Here is a 23,734-nt window from a genome sequence, read left to right as displayed (position 1 = left end):
AAATATAACATTTTATTGAAACCATTCACACCAAAAGATTGAGAAAAGGGTGTCTAGTTCCAGTCCAGCTGATGCCTCTGTTTTTTGACTTGTTTTTTAACAGACAAGGAGGAGCCATTAGCAGTTTGCCAGAAGTGGTTTATGAGCCATTAGACCTATAATGAGAATTAAAAAGCTGAATAAGTGTTCTAGACAGGCCTGGATACCCCAAATGGGGAAGCTTTTCCATCTTAATAAAGCTACCAGAGTAACTAGAACCATGTGTCTGAACTGCCACCCACATCAGCACATCCCATCATCTTTCATTCATGTCTGCAGATTTTCACTCAGAAATAACCACATACATTTCCAAATGCAATGAGTATTTTCTTTCTCTCTCTTGATGTGGCGACTATGAATCCAGAAGATTTCTTTACATGAAGCGGCCGTGTCACATGATCATTGAAACTGTTTATAAAATATGCTTTGTATTATTAAAGCCCCAATAGTTCAATCTCTTACTTGACCACAGGGCTGTAATCCCTAAACATTTTATTTCTCACAAATTTGTCAGCCACAATGAACTGGCATCTTTCCTTTGTAAACCCCACACTAATTAAATGCACACGGGTCTCGTCAGACTTCATTGGCGCCCAAGACCACATCTCTAGGGCTCTACTGTATCAGATAATATTTATGCTTATAAAGTTGGACAAGCTACAAACGTTTAGTCTCCGTCCTTTGGATGATCCCTCTTTCTCCCTCCCCATCTCCCAGCCTCCCTATTTCTAATTGGCTTCCAATAGCTTCCCATTTCCTCTGAAGACTAGGAGTGCTCATTTTTCCCCAGACGCCTTGGACAACAAAAGAAAAGAGGAGTTTCACTGCTCGTTTCTCTTTCGCCTGCTCAAGACTGTCAATCCAGTGAAGCCTCAAAAAACGTAAATGGTGAGTTTGAATTATTTTTTTTTCCATAACTAAAATTTTGTTTAGTCATAAGGGGTCTGACTGCTTTCACTAATAAAGTGTTATGGAAACTTTTACCAGTAATGTTCCTTACTATGGAGTCTCTAAATGGAAAGATTATCCAATCTCTTATGTAACTTTTGTTTTTGTCAATATTTTTTATCAATACTGCTCATTCTGAATCTAAGTTCGGTCATTTACTTCCAGTAAATGAGACTGACAAACATTCTGTTTACTGCAAATCACATTTCTGGAGGCAAATATTTGAAAACTGAGAAATGAGCTTTTTTTCCTACACAATACCTTATGTATCATTTAGGTGCTAATATGTCCCTCTAAGGTACCAGTATGCATTATTTAGGGGTAAATAAGGGACAAAGGTATTCCTTTTGAAAGGTTGGTCCCCAAACTTCCAGCTTTTGTACCTTTTTTTTTTTTCGGACAGTGTACTAATTTATGATTAATGACAGTCAATACCCATTTATAATGCATTTAAGTTCCAAGATAAGCACCGAAGAAGAAAACTGATTCTTCCCATATTTCAACCTAAAGTTTAATTTGTAGTATAGTGTAAATGTTGCTGTGAAACTGTGGGGATGTACCCCAATGTTAAAAGTTTGTTGCAATAATTTGTTGCCTTCTATACAATAACACAATGCTGCAATAATAATGGATGTGAAGCATATGAGTGAGTAATGTGCTTTGTTTGGAAACCAGACTATTCAGTTGACACTGGAATGACGGTATTTGTTCTGCGCTCTTTGGCAGTCATTCCTCTTATTTCCTAACATGGCTCACAGTTTCAACTTCTCTAAGCTTTTAGAACCAAAATACATAAACAAGGTCCTGAGAGATAACTGTCCAGATGTCCTTGAACACGTTTCTATTAAACTGAAGATAGAAGTGCTTTAACTGATTATGCAGAATTTTTGAAGAATGCTTTGGTGGTCTGGTTGTATGTCTCAAGGTGAATCATCAGCAGTTTCTCTTCAACTTATAAGAAACAGCTGTTAGACAGACAGCGGACTTGAGCAGAGCCTGCTGATTTACAGCAAGGCATAAAATCTTGGAAATGCTTTGTTCTAGGCAGGATTATGAGAGCTGACAAGCCCTGAATACATCCTGTTGAAGAGACTGTGTGTTTGCAGGCTGATTATTGACTGCCTTCAGCACCTCATCAATGACAGATGGTTGACAGTCATATGTATTATAGTAATTATTAACACATTCTGCATTTTTGTTATTCACCAACTTAGTTTTCAATCCCTCAAACTGTAGATGATATGTACATTTTTAAGGAAATGTGAATTACTAAATAAATCTACAGAGAATGCATATTAGGACAACAATATTTCCCCAAATGTTGTCCCACAACCAGTGTTAAACAATTTTCTATAGGAAAATATTGTTCAGTGTTTGAGCTTCCACCATCACTCTTTTCAATATTAATGAAAGTGAATCAGGACTGAGGCTGTCAGGCTCTAAAATAAATAAAACCACTATAACAGTGATCCATATGACTTGTGCAATATATCCAGAGTCAGAAAATATGCAGTCAACTTTTGGTACTTTTATGGTGCTTGAGTAGGCTGTAGACTATATGATATGAATTCCTTAGCTAAGTCTTCTTCATCTGCATTTACACTAACACAGCAGAGCTTGTGCTTTAGTAATTACGATGTTCTGACTCACCCTATTGACTAAACGGTGAGATCATACAACTCTTAGTAGTTGTGCTTTTCACATTATGTCCAGACTTCATGCCATATGTCTATTTTCAGTCTCAATAATGCTAAAATCATCTTGAAATAAGATACAAGCTTATAAAGCTTATTTTTTCTTCCCTTTCTTCTCTCCACAGACTGAGCAATGACATCTCTGCAGACATGGCCTCTTTCATTGCTGCTTGTTATTGCAGTACATTGTTCCAACTCGCTTGAAGACAACAAGATCCCCAGTTTTTGCACAGGAAGCCCAGGTATCCCAGGATCCCCTGGGTTGCATGGCAGCCCTGGTCAGCCCGGCAGGGATGGACGAGACGGTCGTGATGCTCAACCCGGAGAGAAAGGGGAAACAGGGGAAAGAGGAGAACCAGGTACAAAAATAACAACCTCAATGATGTTTTTCTCACCTTCTCCTCCCATTGAGTGCTGCAGTGATGACTTTTTTTTATTTTATTTTTTTAGGAAATTAGTATCACCCTGGTTCCTTCAACAACAACAACAACAACAAAAAAAAAACAATAGGATATTTCCAGTCTTATGGATTATTGCAGAAAATTATCTCCATTGAAAGTTTATGATTCTTACATGTTTTATTCCTCATTTTACTACAGGGTTGTCGATTGCTTCTATCTGATTGGTTGACAAACGTTCTAAGGTGTGCAATTATTTTCAGGGAAATGCAAGGCTAAAGTAGCCTAGTTTCAGGCAGTTCTTGACCGCATCACATGCCCACATCACTTCGCCAAATGATTTCAGTTATTTCAAAGTTCCTTACAGCTTACAACAGCAAAAGAACCTAAACTCAGAAAGACACAATAAATATAGTAAACAATAGGATAAAAACAAAAGATTAATTCCATGTTGTAACAAAAATATGATTTATTATGTATGGAAAGCACATACTATTTTTCTGTTCCAACCGTGAAAATATCTTAATCTTGTGTTAACCACAGACATTATTTCAGGCATTCAACCAAAAACCCAATTAAAAAGCCTGTTGACTTCAGAACGGTGGAAAGTGCTAAAGTGCTCGTTTCCAGGTTCTGGCCTACAAAAATGTGTCATCCCTGCAGCACTCTATTGAATGTCAATAGTGGAACATGAAAATTCCATGATGCTTATCGCAGGTCAGCCGGGTGTGAGGGGCCTTACAGGAGACCGAGGGGATCCAGGAGGAAAGGGAGAGAGAGGAAGCCCGGGTGAGTGTGCGGTGGCCCCCAAATCAGCTTTTAGCGCCAAACTGTCTGAGTCCCGCACAAGCCCACTGGTGGTAGGGGACGCGGTGCGCTTCGACAAAATCATTTTGAATGAGCAGGGGGATTACAATCCCGAAACGGGACGATTCACCTGCAGAGTGCCAGGCGTTTACTACTTCACCGTTCACGCCACAGTCTACCGCTCCAGCTTGCAGTTTGACCTTATAAAGAATGGACACACCATGGCCTCCTACTTTCAGATCTTTGGTAACTGGTCCAAACCAGCCTCTCTGTCTGGAGGGACACTAGCACACTTGATTCCAGGAGATCAGGTGTGGGTACAGATGGCCCTGGGCGAGTACACTGGCTTTTACTCCAGCCCGAAGACAGACAGCACTTTCACTGGTTTCCTAGTGTACTCAGACTGGAAAAACTCTGCTGTTTTTGCATAGATTTAAAGTACACTGCAACTAACTTTCTCTCGGTCTAATAAAGGTTTCATGAATTAGAAAAATATTTGAATGGGTAAGACAAAGGTCTTTGATTAGCCTTGATTTGCAATAATTTCATTAGAATCGAATATGATCAGCACTGCACAGATGATTACGTTCTAAGCACATGTAGTCATACAGAATAAAATTACTGGAGTATTTCCATGCAAAGAATTCAAGTATGAAAGTCATTAATGAAACACATTACTACTTTGGAAATATGGAATAAAAAAAATTAAAATACAGAAAAAGAAAACCTGCTGTTTTTACAGAAAATGTTTATTCTGGTGGCAGTCTATATTTTGTGAAAAAGCACAATAAATACTTTCCAACACTTCTGTGGAATATGACTTCAATAAAAAAAAATTACACTCATAATTGCCTAAACTGTCAGTAAATGTTACAAGGAAAAGTCATTTCTTCTGCTGGGAAACTGGGAACTTTGGTTTCAGGTTTTATGGTGGATTTAGAGCAATACTTCATCTTTAACAGGAAATGCTTTATTTATTCACTCTCAAGTTGTTCCAAATCTGTAAACTATAACTATTAAGATTAAGTTAACTATATTAGCATATCATCAATACACAATAATGTCTGTTTACTCTGAGCACATGCAGCCAGTTAGTTCATCTACTCTGCTTTGCATGCTCAAGCTCTCTAAAGTTGCGTGGATTCTGATTGGATGTCAATGTTTTCATCAGTCATCACCTGCAAAAAAACGTTTTGAAAGTGATTCCAACAATATCGTTCCTATGTACCATTTTAGTTGTGGTGAAGACTCAGCTATTGTTTAAAATTTTGAATGGTTTTGGAAACTATATCTTGGTGTGAATGGGATTTTACTGTTGTTCCTTCTGTGGAACACGTGGAGAATTTTTGAAGAATGTACAGGTCACTCTTTTCATTACAATTGCTATGGGGACTGAAGGAGATGTTTATTTTAGAAGTGACCTCTGAGTAAGCTGTATTTCATGCATCACTTTGCTATTGACAATGGAGGTTCTTTGCCAGTTTTGCTAATGTGACCAAGCCTTAAACTACAAATTGTATATTTATAGAAAGCCAGAATCCATGATTTGTGTTTGGTTGCCTGTGAGTGCGGAGCCACGCAGACATCATGTTAACAAGCCTCATTTAACAAAGCATGAACATTGTTTAAATAAAACAGATCCTGGTCTAAACATAGCTTTCTTTCTTTCTATCCTTTCTCCTGCAAGTTTTTGTTTTAAGACAAGTAGTTCCAATTTTCCCCAGGTTGGTGGCAGAGAAGTTCACACAATGTTTTCGCAGTAACATTGAGACGAATGAGAGGTTCATTTGTACAAAGGATCCCTTTGTGCAGTTCATTTCCATGAGGTCATGGCCTTCCCCATTTCACAGCTGTTAGCAGAACACTTCAAACAGACAGAAACAAACCAGATTTATTTGAAAAATGTGTTTTAAGGACCATTTTTGATGTATTTTTCCTGTCACAATATTGCAAGTTGGCATAATCTATATGATATTAGTAACTGAGTGCCACTGTATGTTTAAGTCAGTGTACTCTTCTAAATCACACTAATGACTAACCATTGAATGATACATCTTTTGCATATATATATATATATATATATATGAGAATATACGTTCATATACCATGTTATTTACACAATCTACCATAGACATACATGTCCTAAAACTTTACAAAACCTTAACTGTTATAAAGTGAATTATCTGTAGTTTTTCGTTTTTGGATTTTAAATACCACCACAGGTTCTGAATGTGTAATCATTTGTAGCTCTAATGAATCATATAATGCTTCCATTTTTATTAATATCAGCAGAGGGCGTCCTTCCATTATCCTCGGAGGACTCGCGCCTGTATTACAGATTTAGTTCCCATTTATTCCTATAATTGGTTATGCATTTTGCTTTAATAACAGCAGGGGGCGTTCTTTTATCATAACCGCACTTATGAACAACAATTGCATACTGAAACAAGAATTACCACGGTCTAGTTCAAAATCAATTACTTGGTGTACTTACCACAATAACTGCGTAATATAAAGGTAGTTATTATGGGCTAAGGTTAGGTTTAGGGTTAGTGCCTAGTTATTACACAGTTATTGAAATAACTATAAGTATGTACATGTTGAACAGGACTGTAGAAGTACAGCTTCCATAAAAATAACATTTTTGTTTTCACAGGTTACTCACCATTTACTCAGTAGTTGCCAGATCCTTGTGGAATTTCATGTATAATGCTAGGCACTGTGCTGTGGATGCCGAAACAGGAACGTTCCTATTGTCACGGAATACCAGGAGAAGGCTAAATTAGATCAAAATGCAGTTTAAGTAAATATAAACAATAATCCAAAACAAAACAACAAGCAAAAACAGGGCAAAAAGGATCCAAAGTGCTCATTTTTCAGAAAGTTTATAGAAATGTTGATGGTACAGTATCATGCTTTTGTTCTTTCTAAATACTACAACACTACAGAATTTCAGGCTGTGCTTGTCTATTTGTGAGATTCATCATAAAGAGAAAATTCTGTCATCACTTATTCACCCTCGTGCCATTCCAAACTCAGGAGACTTTGGTTAATCTTTAAAACACAAATTGAGATTCTTTTTTTTTAATTAAACCTGTAAGGTTTCTGTCCTTCCACTGACAATACAGGTAACCAAAAGGCAGACGATACAATGAGTCATAAAGGCATTAAAATATTAATAAAATTAATAGAAGCCTAAATTGAGTAAATAATGATAGATTTGTTTTTTTGTTTTTTTTTGGGGGGGGGGGGGGGGGGGGGTGTCATATTTTCTTCATGTTTATCCATTTGGTAATTTGTTTGAGGGTTAGTCTGAGTGTAGACAATTACAAATAAGGAAGCAAAGTTTAACTTGAGCTGGACTCAAATTGATAAATCAATCAACAAACAAGAAACATCTTTAAAAATATCCCACCTGTGCTTAGAGTTAAATTCCCATACTTTATAATCTACTCTAACAAGATTTTTTTTTTTTTTTTTGAAACAAAGACATTTAAAATATCTTACTCTAAAGACTCAATGCATTGTTGTGCAAATAACAATCAATGAAGTGGTGCTTATTTTTATTTCAAGCCACAAAATAAACAAGGAAATCCATTTTTTTGAATCTCTGCTTAAATAATAGGATACTTTACTCTTGTTGAATTCATTATAGTGACTCAATAAGCTTTAGGTTATTTTTAAAGCCTTGTTCTGAAGGATGCAGTTACAGACAGCAGACATGAAAGATGAATCTGAATGTAAGTAATCTGGGATTTGGTTGAATGCTGTGAGATTCAGATTTCTGTTTGCTAAAATTGCTGGAATGTGGAGCTGTCCAGTGCTGAATGTGTTTCCTTTTATACTTCCAGGGTAAAGCTTGCATTTCACACACCTTATATCAAATGAACGACTTAAAGCTACTTCTAAAGATTCTCTAATGGTTGGCAAATGTTTAAACTGTATACCTAACACTACCGGTCAAAAGTTTGAAATAACTTAAGGGTTTTTTAGTAATATTGTGAAATATTATTACAATTTAAAATAATTGCTTTTTATTTAAATGTTATAAAAACTTAATTTATTCCTGTGATGATAAAGCTGAATTTTCAAGAGTCATTACAGTCTTCAGTCTCACATGAACCTTCAGAAATCATTCCAATATAAAACTGATATTAAGCAGCACAAGTGTTTTCAACATTGATAATAATAATTAATGTTTTTGTGCAGCATATAGCATATTAGAATGATTCTGAAAAATCTTGTGATACTGAAGACTGGAATAATGGCTCCCATTATACTCTCTGGTTCATAAGGTCCCACGACAAGCTGCTTAAAATCTCTGCTTGTGTGCTGATCTCAGCATATAAGTGGCATAATTCATTTATTACAATCAAAGACATGGTTGTTAAATGCTTTTTAGTCCAATGATGAAACTACTACAAGCTGAAGACAAAGACAATACGACCGCACAGTCAAATACTGTTTATTATTCATCTGGATAGTCAGTGAATGTGGTTTTGATATTATACAGGCCTCTGGAGAGACAGACATCTGCTCTACCCACAAACATAATCACTGGAGACCTTCATAGAAAACAAATGTCTGTGGTACAAGAATAAAAAAGGCTTGGAGCTTAATAGGGAATGAAATCACAGCTTCTTTAAAAACCTTAAAATTATAATAATAAACCATGGGTTAGTGCTTGTCACCTGCATTGTGCAGAATTGAGAGTGTCAGAAATAATTAGGGACTATATGGAGTCATTTTTTTAAAAATATTTTTTAGGAAGGACAACAACTTGCATGGACCTTGCAAGTGTTTTTTTTTTCTTTCTTTTAAATGCACCTGATTGTCTTGCACATTGTGCCTTTCTGAATGGGTCCAAAATGACCAAAATAATTGAGATGAGAAACCAGAAAAGCCTCTACCTTGTTTCTCTAATGCATAAGATGTTTTCCAAAATAGTGATTTCTAACATCCTCTGGACAAATCTGAGCTAAAAGCCTTTCTTCCACTCTGTTTTTACCGGTATTGAATTGAATTTAATTACTGTCTCTCAAAACAAAAAAAAACAAGGACAAAATTTTGATTTGAAAATGCATTAATCAATAACACTTGAGCAGTGAGAAAGCCTTAATGCTGTTCAATAATAAATGACAAAAACAGCACGAATACATCATCAGATTGTAGAATAACTTGTAAAAAAATATTGTAGTGACACTCATTTAAAAAGAGTGCAAAACAGCTTTGGTGGAATGATTACATTTTCTCCAACATAAAAAATATACAAAATAAAAAAATCAATCTGATGTTGTAGATGCTCCCATGAAACCTTTGATCACCTTTACAGTCACACAAAAAATTATGCAGACAACAAATCATACTAAGGCCCAATGTTCGTATTGTATTATACAAATATTCTCCATAAACATCACAATAATCCAGAGGTAACTGTCTTGAAAAGACTTCAATCCATCAATTAACACTGAAAAGCTGCATGTAAGAAACAAATCCATCTCTTGGCCAAAATACAAATCCATTAGTTTTTGCTTGTAAATGGTGCTTGATTTGTGCATATTTCTCCCCTGATTCAAATGAGCCAACTTTTTCACTGGGGAAAGCAATATTATGGATAGAGAACTTGACTGGAATGGTTTGAAGTTAAAAATATCTTGATGGATCTGCCTATTATAAAAACAGCTTTACACTTCACAACTGTGAGGTCATGTAAATTACTTGTGGATTATTGTGAGGTTTCAAAGGTTCCCATGAAACCTTTGATCACTTTTACGATTCATACTATAAGGCCCAAGGTTAGTATTGTAGCATACAACTGTTCCCCATAAACACTCGACAATAACGTCATAAATCTTCCATCCTCAAGATTAACACCCCATTTTTAATGTTTTTTTTTTTTTTTTTTAATACAAAGCTTACATTCATGTGCTATTGCTTCTACAAGCTGAAAGTGACAATGAATATAAAATCATGAGAAAGCACGGTCACTGTTGTCAGCCTCGCCTTAACGATTTACAAAAGGTTGTGATTTAAATCTCTATACAAGCAACAGTAGTGGAATGGCCATCTATGAAAAAGGAAAAAGTGGTTTCCCACATTTCAGGAACAGTGCTGCTCCAAAAACCTGAGGATGACAGAAACACATCCGTAAACGCTTCCCTCAGAGATACACGTCCATGGTCTGAAGGATCATGTGGCGGCACAGAGGGCAGTTGTGTTGGTAGATAGGCTGGCTGAGCAAAATGTTGGTGCAGTTTCTACACAAGCACAAGTGACGGCATGGCAGGAGCACAACAGTCTTGGTGCTGTCCTGACAGATCACGCACTTCTTCCTCTCCTCTTGCTCCTGCAGAAGATTCAGCAGGTTGTCAGCTGGAGGGCCTTTGCAACTGTCCTCCGAAGGAAATTTCCGGAGTGGCCTGCGAGTGCTGGAACTGGGAAGCGGCAGGTCTAGAGGGTCGTCCACTTGGTGGGCATCCTCAGGTGCGTTTTCTGCTACCTCGCCTGCTGCGTTTGGGTCAGCTTGAGGCTCGGGGTTGTGATCTGGCGGTCTAACGTCCCTTTCCGCAACCTCCATCCTTGCAGGAACCATTATCTGGCTGTGATACCAGGCCAAGCGCTGCCACAAATTCCTCTCGAGCACAAAGAGGCGGTGTAGAGCCCTCCGGAGACACCGTATGATGGGAACAGTGTTGATGTAGTTGATCACATGCAAACATACATGTCGTGGGAGCGCAGGGTTTAGATATACAGTGGCACTTGCGATGATGAGCAATGTGAGAAGCAGCCCGTAAGAGTTGAGCAGGAACACGCTCACAAACACATGGCACACGGATCCCAGGAACTCCATCGCCAGTCTGCATGGAGTCCACAGCAGGATGGAGGTGCCGACAAGACTGCTGTAAAGAAACGTCAACACCGTCAAAGTCAGTTCAAGAGCTTTCTGTAAAGGACAGGACAACGCTTCCACCGCGCTGACCAACACAGAGTATAAATTTTGCGTGCCAATGAGGAGCAAGTTGATGATCGTGTTGATGAAATACAGCAACAAGCTGAACACAATTCCACAGCCTTCCCAGGCCTGTCGCAGAAAACCATGTCCTGACAATAGCCCGCGGTGGAGAAGCTCTTTGGTGCGGAGCAGTAGATGCGAAGACAGGTATCCGATCATCTTAAAGCTTTCCAGGACGCCTCCCAGCAGCTGCATCCAGCCTCCGACCATGTTATGGGTCACAAAGGCCACTCCGTCCCTCATGGTGATGATGCAAAGCAGAGTGAGATTCCAGCACTCCGACACTGAATTTGTGAGTAGCATGGGCAAACTATTGACAAAGGAAATCACTGCCACCAACAGCTGAATTATTGAGTTTACAATCACAAAATTTAAATCCAGAAGGAGGCAAATGACATCTATGCATATTCCAACTGAAGTAAAAACAAAGTTCAGTAGACCCATAATAAGGATGTCCGATTGTGAAACTGTCACCTTTGTTTGCCAAAATGGATTATATATATTCTGACTTATTATTTGTGATGTCAAACGACATAGTTGAGTATGTAGTTACACAAACAAACAGCTCTCGTAGCCAAGTTAGCTTGCGTGCTAACCCATTCGCATCTTTAGTAACGCTGACGCCTTGACAAAGCACTTGGGGTTAAATAAAATCCGCTCCAGTTGCATCATAACTGACCATTAGCTGGGAATGGCATGTCCTCTGTTTTGGACCGAAAGACTTATCCTGAACATGGGTAGCATAGTGAAGTGTCTGCGCACACATGGACGGGAACTGCCCGGCGGATGTTTACGTTTGAAAATCGAAACTGCTGGCGTTGGCTGGATGCGTAAAGCTGTATCCCACGTGGATGTTCATACTTGGTAGGGAGTAATTCAAGCTCCGCGTTATTCTGTAAAGCTCCAGGACGACGACAAGCTCTCGTTTGTTTGGATTATTAGTGAGATAGAATCGAAAGCTTCTCGCGCTGTTTCAGTCCGTTGTTTCCGCTTTACAACACGTGTTTGAAGTGGATCAATCCGGCGCTCGGGCTGCGCAGAAATGTGCCTTTCCACCTTCTTTTAACCATTTTATTCTGAATGCATCGATTATATTAAAAAATACTATGTTTTTTTTTTTTTTTTTTTTTTTTTTGGTGAAGATTTAGAGGGTGTGAAAAAATTATAAATGATAGTGAAATTTGATAGTCAAAACAAATAAATCCTTATCCATGCTATTTTCAATTTCAAGTTATTTAGGCTGCTTGATTGAACCACTGCATTTATTTATTTGTTTGTTGGTTGGTTGGTTCAGGCAATTGACTTTTGTCCTTAGAATGTTGGACATGGTCTACAATATGCACTTTGTTTCCATTTGAAATGTTTTTTTTTTTTTTTTTTTTAAGTTTTGATTACAATGGTCAAGCAATGCCATAACATTTTCTAATATAGGACAGAGGATATAAAGGGTTAAAATCAAAAGTCCAGTTACACAAATTTGTCTCTTAAAGACTAAAATACCAATATTATCATATTATTGCTATAGCAAGTTGTCACATGTCTTTCATATGCTATAATATCTTCCAGACAACTTGTATAATGTTTGATATGCATGTTTCTTTTCTTTCTTTTTTATTTATTTATTATTTTTTTGCTTCATTTTCATGAATTGTCTTGTATATCATAATTGTTTCACTGTTTAAAATGACTGTTTTACACTGAGAAATATTTCCTGGAGTAAAATGTGTGACAACTAGCCCCGCGCCGAGTTATTTTTAAGACTATTTGAAGAATTAAGAATATTTGGTTGTTAACATTTCCCAGCTCAACCATCACGGTATCTGTTCTGTCATGATGAAGTGGACTTGATAAGACAAAAATTGTTCTACATATCCAAGGAAATAATGATATTGTCTGCTCATTTGAGCTGGACAAATAAACAAAATGATGGTTTCCATTTATGTCAGTCAGGATTGAAGAAAATATATGACTGATGGTTGGCTTAGGCTACTGAACAAAAGAGAAAGAATAGCCAAATTACCTAGTATTGCATTTATTAATGCCTCTGTTAATATTTAAAGGGCAAAAGACACACACACACACACACACACACACACACACACACACACACACATGCAAATCTACAAACAATCTGACGTGTTGTAACCACTGATCTATATAAGACTGGATTGCTCATCACGTTCTAAACTGCCAACAGGCAGCACCGGAAGTGTTCGATCTGCCATCTTACTAATCCCTACCGGCAGAGAACACCATCGAGTCACATGCAAACCGAAATTTAACCGAAAATTACCCGATTTGAAGCAAATCAGTCAAACGGGATTAGTTTTTATGTTATGTGTATGTAAATTCATTTTTACTTCAGATGTTATCTGCAATGTTTATGATCTTTTTGGGCAGGATAAGCGATATATTTAAACCGTTTAGGTTAGGGATGTAACGATTCACTCAACTCACGATTCAATTCGATTCACGATTCGATTCACAATTTATTTTTTTATTTTTTTAAACAAAATGATATTTAAGACAAATTATGAATTAAATGTGTTCTTTTATTATTGCTTGGACAAAATGCTGTAAATTTTTTTGTGAAATTATAATATAACTATAATAATATACTAATATAGCACTTGCATATCATTGCTGTTTTGTTGGTTTTGATTGCTTCTATTGTCCTCATTTGTAAGTAGCTTTGGATAAAATCGTCTGCTAAATGACAAAATTTAAATAGAATGTAAATGTAAATAACAAAACTAAATTGAAATTTTAAAACAAGCCCCAAATCAAATAAATAAGTAACACAATAAAAATAAATATCTTCATATAAACAAAATAAGGTTTTGTCCATGCTCTTTCCATTTAAAATTAGAGGCAACCACTGCATTTTAATCATGATCCAAACAAAGATGCTGCATACATGCAACATAAGCAGTTTTTAATTTAATTGGAGTTTTTGTGGCTACTGTCATGGAGCTTAGTTTGCTTAGCTTGTTGGCTAATCAATATTGTCAGTGAAATTTTATTCATTGAGCAATATCTGTTATTGTTACAGTAGTTAGTAATCAGCTGGAAGAACCTCAACAGAATTAATTTGATAAGTCTCATTTAAGTTAGGTTTAGTTAAAATTCACTAAGTAACAACTTGTCTTAGACTTTTTTTACAAGCTTAAAGTAATTAAGGGTTTTCTCACTTTTCTCACTTCATTGAGCAAACTGTTTTGAGCACATTAAACCTGTTATTAATAAAGAGAGAGAGTTATTGTGGCTAATCTTTTTCTGTTTATTTGCTTATTAAATGCCTATTGTGAAATTTTGTGACTTTTTCTCACTTAGGGTCACAAACATGCCTAAATTGTAGACACTCTGATGTGTTGTGGAATACTTAGAAATTTATATTATGATTATAAACCTTGTGGGTCAATTTGATCTGCATATTTCATAATTAAAGGCAACTGCACAGACCCGAAATAACAACATTTTTAATGTATTTCATTTATCAGAAGAAACTTACACTGCATTGAAGGCATACAGTAAATTTTATCAGATTATACAGGATCAGTTTGCTGGAAATCGAGAGTTACTAGTGGATCCTCTACTATTTAAGCTTCAGCAAAACTCACAGAAGAAGTGCTTCTGTTTAAAATGTCAATAAAATAGATGATTATGATACGGTTTATAATATTCAGTTTATGAAAAAAGTTTTAAAAATCATCATGTTTCCATGTTTATTTTTAAATTTAATTTAATTTAATTTAATTTAATTTTTTTTCATGTGTGAGCATTAATGTAAAGATTGACTGTTTTTAACAGATTATCTTTACATTATTAGGCCATTTTCCACATTAATGGTACCTTTGCAACTACATGTCAACTAACTGATTAATTTGAAACTATGTCAATAACTCTCATTAGAGTATTAATAGACTGTTAAGTTAGAGTTAGTAGAGTAAGCTGACATGAAAATACTTAAGAGTTATTTATTAATTTAAATTAGATTGTATAATTTAGAAACTCTGAAGCAAAAACAGAATGGTTTGAGTTCAGTTTTGTGAAACTATACATAAAAATATCTGCATGAAACAGCAGATGAGCTGAATGAGACGTAGATTCACTCTCTGCCAGCAGGTGGCGCTTAAAGCGTTTCCTTGGTTTCTGCTGTAAACGAATCAGTGCTGCACTTATTAACTTTAATATGCATTATATAGAGGCAAGATGAAAAGAAAAAATACCATCTAAACTTTTCTAAAGACAGTAAGTTCCCCTCAGACATGCATTCATATAAACTCCTTAACCTAAATGAATCGCGATTTGTTTATCATCTCAACTGATTTAAATCGTCACATCTTTGAATCGATCTTCAACCAGCTCGCCAGTTAATCGTTACATCCCTAGTTAGGTGGGTCTGTCTGCTGTGCGCCGCCAACACAGGTAACTGATCCAACACAAAATATAGCCTATTTCTTATATATATATATATATATATATATATATATATATATATATATATATATATATATATATATATGTTGAGGTCGTGTCCGTTGTGTTCATGATGTTCGCTAGCCTACTGTAATGAACGTAGCTTTTTAATAAGTAGGGGAAATTCTCAACATAAAAAATAACCGTTTACATGCCTAGGGTGTTTGCATTGCAAGAATGTACATAGATACTTCAGATTTAAAAACGCTGACTTTTTAGGTGATATTTTCTCATTAAATTTATACGATTTCCTATCAATTTAATGGAATGTATGGGAATACTATAGGGATTACCAATATGGCGGCTCGGCAGCTTCACTTTCATGACGTCATGAACAATCCAGTTCTCTATTATAGATCAGAGGTTGGAACGCACAACTGCTGCCTTGCTGAGCATTTGTCAGGGCTGGTCGAACACTCTTTAACCTTCATCTGAGGTCAAACAGACATTCTCAGCTGAGGGCCTCTTGGGAAAATAAACAAACTGTACTGATCAGAGGCCCCCATTTGGAAGTAACAAAGCCCTGGAGAATAGATTTCCTTTGACAGATTTTCTTCTTCTCTAGAGCATAAAGCAAAACATAACTGTATTTTACATTCCAACAGGTCACTTCCAGACCATTAAACTCAGTGACGACAGTCCTTAAGTGCTCCTGTCAGCTCCTTGTGGAAATCTTCTCTCACAAGGGAAACAAAATACTGGTAACTTGATTGTGACAACAGGTCATCGTGTTGGAGGCTATTCTATTGTTTCATTGACCCATTTCTTAAGAAAACATTATGATAGCTGTTGGATTCTGTTCAAACGACAACATGGAATTTTTTTTTTTTATGTCGGTTTCTCAGCACACGTTTTGTTGAATTAGAAATATTCTTGAATGAATTACACAATTCACAATGAATTACATTTCATGCAGTCCACCTTATCCTTTTGTGTTGAGAATACATAAATCATGTTTGTTGACAAGTGAAACTGAACAGTGGATTTCTAGTTCCCAACATGCATTGCATGAACTAAATCAGGGGATTAAATGTTGAATTTATTTTCTAGTTTTTAAGTAAAGGGAAACAGTTATTAGTCCTTTAGTTATGTTGAAATTTAGAAATATTTCTGTCATGTTGGAGTTTTTGTGGCTACTGTCATGGAGCTTAGTTTGCTTAGCTTGTTGGCTAATCAATATTGTCAGTGAAATTTTATTCATTGAGCAATATCTGTTAGTTGTTACAGTAGTTAGTAATCAGCTGGAAGAACCTCAACAGAATTGATTTGATAAGTCTCATTTTAGTTAGGTTCACTTAGTTTAGTTAAACTTCACTAAGTAACAACTTGTCTTAGACTTTTTTTACAAGCTTAAAGTAATTAAGGGTTTTCTCACTTTTCTCACTTCATTGAGCAAACTGTTTTGAGCACATTAAACCTGTTATTAATAAAGAGAGAGAGTTATTGTGGCTAATCTTTTTTCTGTTTATTTGCTTATTAAATGCCTATTGTGAAATTTTGTGACTTTTTTCTCACTTAGGGTCACAAACATGCCTAAATTGTAGACACTCTGATGTGTTGTGGAATACTTAGAAATTTATATTATGATTATAAACCTTGTGGGTCAATTTGATCTGCATATTTCATAATTAAAGGCAACTGCACAGACCCGAAATAACAACATTTTTAATGTATTTCATTTATCAGAAGAAACTTACACTGCACTGAAGGCATACAGTAAATTTTATCAGATTATACAGGATCAGTTTGCTGGAAATCGAGAGTTACAGAAGAAGTGCTTCTGTTTAAAATGTCAATAAAAAGGATGATTATGATACTGTTTATAATATTCAGTTTATGAAAAAAGTTTTAAAAATCATCATGTTTCCATGTTTATTTTTAATTTAATTTAATTTAATTTAATTTAATTTAATTTTTTTTCATGTGTGAGCATTAATGTAAAAGATTGACTGTTTTTAACAGATTATCTTTACATAATTAGGCCATTTTCCACATTAATAGTACCTTTGCAACTACATGTCAACTAACTGATTAATTTGAAACTACGTCAATAACTCTCATTAGAGTATTAATAGACTGTTAAGTCAAAATACTGGTATCTTGATTGTGACAACAGGTCATCGTGTTGGAGGCTATTCTATTGTTTCATTGACCCATTTCTTAAGAAAACATTATGATAGCTGTTGGATTCTGTTCAAACGACAACATGGAATTTTTTTTTTTATGTCGGTTTCTCAGCACACGTTTTGTTGAATTAGAAATATTCTTGAATGAATTACACAATTCACAATGAATTACATTTCATGCAGTCCACCTTATCCTTTTGTGTTGAGAATACATAAATCATGTTTGTTGACAAGTGAAACTGAACAGTGGATTTCTTAGTTCCCAACATGCATTGCATGAACTAAATCAGGGGATTAAATGTTGAATTTATTTTCTAGTTTTTAAGTTAAGGGAAACAGTTATTAGTCCTTTAGTTATGTTGAAATTTAGAAATATTTCTGTCATGTTGGAGTTTTTGTGGCTACTGTCATGGAGCTTAGTTTGCTTAGCTTGTTGGCTAATCAATATTGTCAGTGAAATTTTATTCATTGAGCAATATCTGTTATTGTTACAGTAGTTAGTAATCAGCTGGAAGAACCTCAACAGAATTAATTTGATAAGTCTCATTTTAGTTAGGTTCACTTAGTTTAGTTAAACTTCACTAAGTAACAACTTGTCTTAGACTTTTTTTACAAGCTTAAAGTAATTAAGGGTTTTCTCACTTTTCTCACTTCATTGAGCAAACTGTTTTGAGCACATTAAACCTGTTATTAATAAAGAGAGAGAGTTATTGTGGCTAATCTTTTTCTGTTTATTTGCTTATTAAATGCCTATTGTGAAATTTTGTGACTTTTTCTCACTTAGGGTCACAAACATGCCTAAATTGTAGACACTCTGATGTGTTGTGGAATACTTAGAAATTTATATTATGATTATAAACCTTGTGGGTCAATTTGATCTGCATATTTCATAATTAAAGGCAACTGCACAGACCTGAAATAACAACATTTTTAATGTATTTCATTTATCAGAAGAAACTTACACTGCACTGAAGGCATACAGTAAATTTTATCAGATTATACAGGATCAGTTTGCTGGAAATCGAGAGTTACAGAAGAAGTGCTTCTGTTTTAAAATGTCAATAAAAAGGATGATTATGATACTGTTTATAATATTCAGTTTATGAAAAAAGTTTTAAAAATCATCATGTTTCCATGTTTATTTTTTAATTTAATTTAATTTAATTTAATTTAATTTTTTTTCATGTGTGAGCATTAATGTAAAAGATTGACTGTTTTTAACAGATTATCTTTACATAATTAGGCCATTTTCCACATTAATAGTACCTTTGCAACTACATGTCAACTAACTGATTAATTTGAAACTACGTCAATAACTCTCATTAGAGTATTAATAGACTGTTAAGTTAGAGTTAGTAGAGTAAGCTGACATGAAAATACTTGAAGAATGTCTGTTAGCACCATCAAATTTAAGTGTTAGCAGATATTAAGCAAGCCATATCAATGCCACATGTCCGCCAAGAGCAAAGAAATAAACCACACTGGACCTTATCTGAGCCACAAAATCTTCATATATTATTTATAGAGTCCTCTCAGCTTGTCTAAGCTTGTTAACAAGCAAAATCACTGAAGGAAAGAAGAGAACAGAAAAAAGAGACAAACAGAAACACAACAACAACAGCTGACTGCAGCCATAGCCTTAGATGAAATCAACTGAAGATAAAAGACATTAAATCTCTGTAGGCTACGACCTCACATATTACAGCAACCCACGAGCTCCAGCCAAATTAAACACTTGAGTGAGCTTAAAAAGAAGGATAGGAAGGCAGAATGAAGGGGGTAGAGAAAATATTGGTATGTTCAGTTGGACAATCCCTTGGTCTTATAATCTTGGTCTGTGAAAATTTGCCTTCCCAGCTATATAATTTTTACCAGGCCGTGATCTTTCTGTATCAGATTCATACTCCAAACAATGCAAATGCTGCATAGTTGCACTATAAATATTATGAGATATGCATATTCAAGCCACAAAGGCTAACATTTATTTCAGGCTACCATGTTCACCTACCAGAGAGAGAGAGAGAGTGAGAGAAAGAGAGAACATATATTATATATAATAAAAATATATATATTAATAAATAAATAAATATTTTTTAAAAGTATAAATCATTGAAAAACTATAAAACACATGTATTTATTCCCAAAAGACCAGGTCAAACATTTTTACATCCAACTTGCTATTTATATTTTCCCATCACCACAGAAACATCCTTTACGCCATGTTCAAGACCATGGATGTCAGTGTCTTCTTGAAACAAACCCTGTTTTTGTGAAGACTCTTTTTTGCACACATATAGGACCCTAAATGTCTTCTGCTCCCTGCCCTTGAGCCCCCTTCACTCCTCAGACGTTCACAGCCACCACCCTTGTGTTTAACAGACAATAGCCCCTCTCATACAAGCAGACAACTCCAAAAAAACATTCCCCAGGGTCCAGAATGGAAGGAATGACTTCTTTTCTACTTCCTTCCTGTCATGGAAGGAATAGCATGGTTCTTTCCACAACTTCAAGGAAGCAAGACAATGATATGTGGGCTTTACAGATATTAATCATTATGGTGGGTCATCATCAGTAAAATCACACCTGATTGTCTATTGTAAGTTACAACTCAAGGTAACACAATAGCAGCTGTTATATATTGTGGTTTTTGCTGATAAAAAAGGACTGTGTTGCTTTTTCTCCTAGACATGTGGATGGTGCTAATTGCAGAGCAACATGTTGTGTTAGGCAGAATTTGTCTAACATGATCCACCTTTAATGTGCTGAAAAGAGAGACATGAATACCCTACAGTATATGCTTGTCTAAATTTTGTATTTTTCTTGTCTTTAAACATGTTCATATGGCATTTTACAACATAATTTATTGGTAGTACTTTCAAAATTCTTTAATTTTGCAAATACCACAATTATAGGTTAAACCCAATTGATGTTATGTTTATAAAATGGGAGCATGTGACACTCCAAACCCAGAATGGCACTTCAGCCACACTTAAAGCAATAGTTCACTCAAAAAAAAAAAAAAAAAAGAAAGAAATTGGCTTACAATTTTCTCACCCTCAGGGCATCCAAAATGTAGATGAGCATACAGTGCTATGGAGAGACACAGATGAGACTGTTGACGAAGGAATTATTGAATAAAGTCATTATTTTTATTTTCTTCGCTTACAAAAAGTGTTCCTGTCGCTTCATATAAACCAGATTGCACGTCTGATGGCAGATGGAGAATTCTGACGACGACTTTCATACCTTTTATGGACCTTGACACTGATATTTACTTGGCAGTCTATGGGACAGTCACAGGCCTCCAGGTTTTCATCCAAAATATCTTAATTTGTGTTCCGAAGACTAACAGAGCTTTTACGGGTTTGGAACGACATGGGGGTGAGTGATTAATGACAAAATTTTCACTTTGGGGTGGAGAATCCCTTTAAGTAAGCATTTTCTATTCTATTCTATTCTATTCTATTCTATTCTATTATATTCTATTCTATTCTATTCTATTCTAGCTTATACTATGAAATGAAGAATGCATTACAGGAATAAAATTTAAACCAAACTAATTTGTAAAACTCTCTGCAGATCTCTACAAAATTGTATTTTGATATATAAAGTGATGTAAAATGTGACTAACTGAATTTGCATCTCTTGTTTTTAGTCAGCAGAGCAACGCTGCACTCTCCTCCAGGTGTGCAAACATTACATGAGGTCTCCAGAGCACAGGTGTTAACATCATACTCACAAACTACAGCCAGCAACCTATTACTCTGATGAAATACTGCCTTCACTTTATGCTGAGCTCTGAATCTAAAAATGAGCATCTCAAAAGGGATTTGACTTGGTGGGTCATGCAAGGGAGTAAACCATGTCAAATTGATTCTCAACTTTAGTCCCACAGGAAATCTTCAGCCTGTTTTCAAATACATATTCTTTGGTTTGTCTTGTAATTAGTTCTCAGCAGTAGATCATTGGATGGATGATCAGATTACAGGATCTCTGAATCTGTTTTTCATCCACTAATGCTAGACAGTTCAAATGAAGTCAATTTAGAAACTATTTAAAAAGCCAACTAAAAGCCTTATTTTCAAGAACAATAGCATTTATAATGACCGTTGATAAATACAGAAGGCACTGATTAAGACTTCAAGCTCTGTCGTATATGAATAATTATCAGGTCAAGCTATTGCTCATGTGCTTAAATTGCATGTCATAAAATATACATTATATACTTCAGAAGACATACAAAGCCCCATATCTCTCAGCCAAACAGCAGTAACTAAATCTATTATCAAGAGAAAACATTCAATATTGTGTATACAGTACATTAATTTTACCTGCATTGTGATCAGGTCTTCATTAACTAAATAAGAGAACCCAGTTAAATGATCATGTTATTATTTTCACTGATTTATCAGACAAAATGATCCAGAAGTAAATATTGTTGTATCAATATCATTGTAGCCAATAATTTTATGTTATGACCAATATGTGCTAAATATTCATATACAATTTAAAATTAATATAATGGAATAAAATGTACAAATAGGAATATAAAAAAATATTGATATAAATATTATATACATTTGTTTTAAATAATTAAAAAATAAAACTAAAATTACTCAAATGCTACAAGTAAATTCATAACATCATAACATTATACATTTACATTTACATTTACATTTACATTTAATCATTTAGCAGACGCTTTTATTCAAAGCGACTTAAAAATGAGAACAGTAGAAACAATCAGATCAACGAGAGAACAACAACGGTATACAAGTGCTATGACAAGTCTTAGTTAGTCTAGTACAGAGCACGTAGCCAGGGTTTTTTTTTTTTTTTTTTTTTTTTAAATATGATAGACAAAGAAAAAGAAAAAGGTAAGTACTAGTATTAGTTGGTTAAGTGCAGGCGAAAAAGATGAGTCTTTAGATGAAAATGAGTAAAGACTCAGCTGTTCGAATTGAGATCTGGAGGTCATTCCACCAGCTGGGAACAGTCCAGGAAAAAGTCAGTGAGAGTGATTTTGAACCTCTTTGGGATGGCACCACAAGGCGTCGTTCACTTGCAGAGCGCAAACTTCTGGAGGGTGCATAAGATTGAACTAGTGAGTTTAGGTAAGTTGGCGCCGTGCCAGTGGTCGTTTTGTAGGCAAGGTGTGCAGGTGAGGAGTAACTAAAGTGTTGTCCACTGAGCAACAGCGCGTGTAGATGAGGTCCAGTTGGTTGCCCGATTTGTGAGTTGCTGTAGTAGAGACTCGCTTGAGATCAAATGAGGCGAGCAGAGTGTTGAAGTGAGCAGCGTGGGGGTTTATCTAGGTGGATGTTGAAGTCACCAAGCAGTACCAGAGGAGTACCATCTTCAGGATAGTTTGATAGCAGCACGTCCAACTCCTCCAAGAAGTTTCCCAATTGACCTGGGGGACGATAAATGACCACAAGGTGGATTTTAACAGGGTGGGTTACAGTAACAGCATGTGATTCAAATGAACCGTTACCTGTAGGTGGTGGTTGAAGATCAAATTTCCAATCTTTCGATATAAGGAGACCAGTACTACACAGTACTACACAGTACAAAATATATAAAGTATATTCATTTTACAATTTGCTAAAGATTACTTGCAGTGTTATTAAATTATTTATGTTTTTTGAAAATTAACTTAAAGTTAGGGTCAGGTCATCTAAATATAAAAATGTATATAAAATATCCAATCAATCACTATCCAATATCGGCCAATATGTATAGATGAATAAAACACTCTAATATTTGCCAATAATAGGGATCAGTATTGTTCACTTTAAATCAGAAGCTACAGGAGAAAGTCAAGATTGTCAGTCCCTGAACTGAAGCACAATAGTAAGTCCAGCAGCAATAGAACAACTCAACCTTTCACTGTTTTGAAATAGCAAAATCAAAGACCCGACAGTTTCTGCAGGGAAGCATGAGCGCATCTCTGGACTGAAGCAGTGTTTGAAGATAAATGGGGCAAATTCTTTCAGGCAGATGTTTATGAAATGCATGCAGACATTTCTTTAGGGTTCACAAACATTATGCATACGTAGTTTTCAGCAAAATACCTGCATAATTCGGAAACGAAAATGATATTGTCGCTTTAAAAATGTTCTTAAGTTTTATAGTTTTATAATACCTTTCTTGATGTGCATTGGTGTTTGCAGACCGTGTGTGGAGTACAGGGCGCAGCCCACTAGGTCCCGCCCACTCATCTCTCCGCAC

The 23,734-nt window shown here is 35.5% G+C and overlaps 2 protein-coding genes across 2 annotated transcripts; one reads left to right on the top strand and one right to left on the bottom strand.

Moving 5' to 3' along the window:
- Window positions 1–115: 115 nt before the first annotated feature.
- LOC109103198 (C1q and TNF related 5) lies at window positions 116–5,530 on the top strand. The gene is made up of 3 exons (XM_019116568.2): window positions 116–927; window positions 2,807–3,040; window positions 3,797–5,530. Exons 2-3 carry the CDS (start codon window positions 2,815–2,817, stop codon window positions 4,315–4,317), a joined length of 747 nt encoding a protein of 248 aa, XP_018972113.1. The 5' UTR covers window positions 116–927; window positions 2,807–2,814; the 3' UTR covers window positions 4,318–5,530.
- A 2,805-nt stretch (window positions 5,531–8,335) lies between these two features.
- LOC109103195 (E3 ubiquitin-protein ligase RNF26-like) lies at window positions 8,336–11,938 on the bottom strand. Its single transcript, XM_042771155.1, has one exon. It carries the CDS (start codon window positions 11,340–11,342, stop codon window positions 10,047–10,049), a length of 1,296 nt encoding a protein of 431 aa, XP_042627089.1. The 5' UTR covers window positions 11,343–11,938; the 3' UTR covers window positions 8,336–10,046.
- Between the last annotated feature and the right edge of the window lie 11,796 nt (window positions 11,939–23,734).

This window comes from Cyprinus carpio, chromosome A15 (genome assembly GCF_018340385.1).
Source record: "Cyprinus carpio isolate SPL01 chromosome A15, ASM1834038v1, whole genome shotgun sequence".
Lineage (NCBI taxonomy): Eukaryota > Metazoa > Chordata > Actinopteri > Cypriniformes > Cyprinidae > Cyprinus > Cyprinus carpio.
Note: the sequence above shows the minus strand (reverse complement) of the source record. Positions and strands in the feature narration are given on the sequence as shown.

Coding starts and splice junctions, on each gene's coding strand:
- LOC109103198 (XM_019116568.2), top strand. CDS start 2,815: ATGACATCTCTGCAGACATGGCCTCTTTCATTGCTGCTTGTTATTGCA. Junction 3,041..3,796: donor AGGGGAAAGAGGAGAACCAG/GTACAAAAATAA, acceptor TGCTTATCGCAG/GTCAGCCGGGTGTGAGGGGC.
- LOC109103195 (XM_042771155.1), bottom strand. CDS start 11,342: ATGGGTCTACTGAACTTTGTTTTTACTTCAGTTGGAATATGCATAGAT.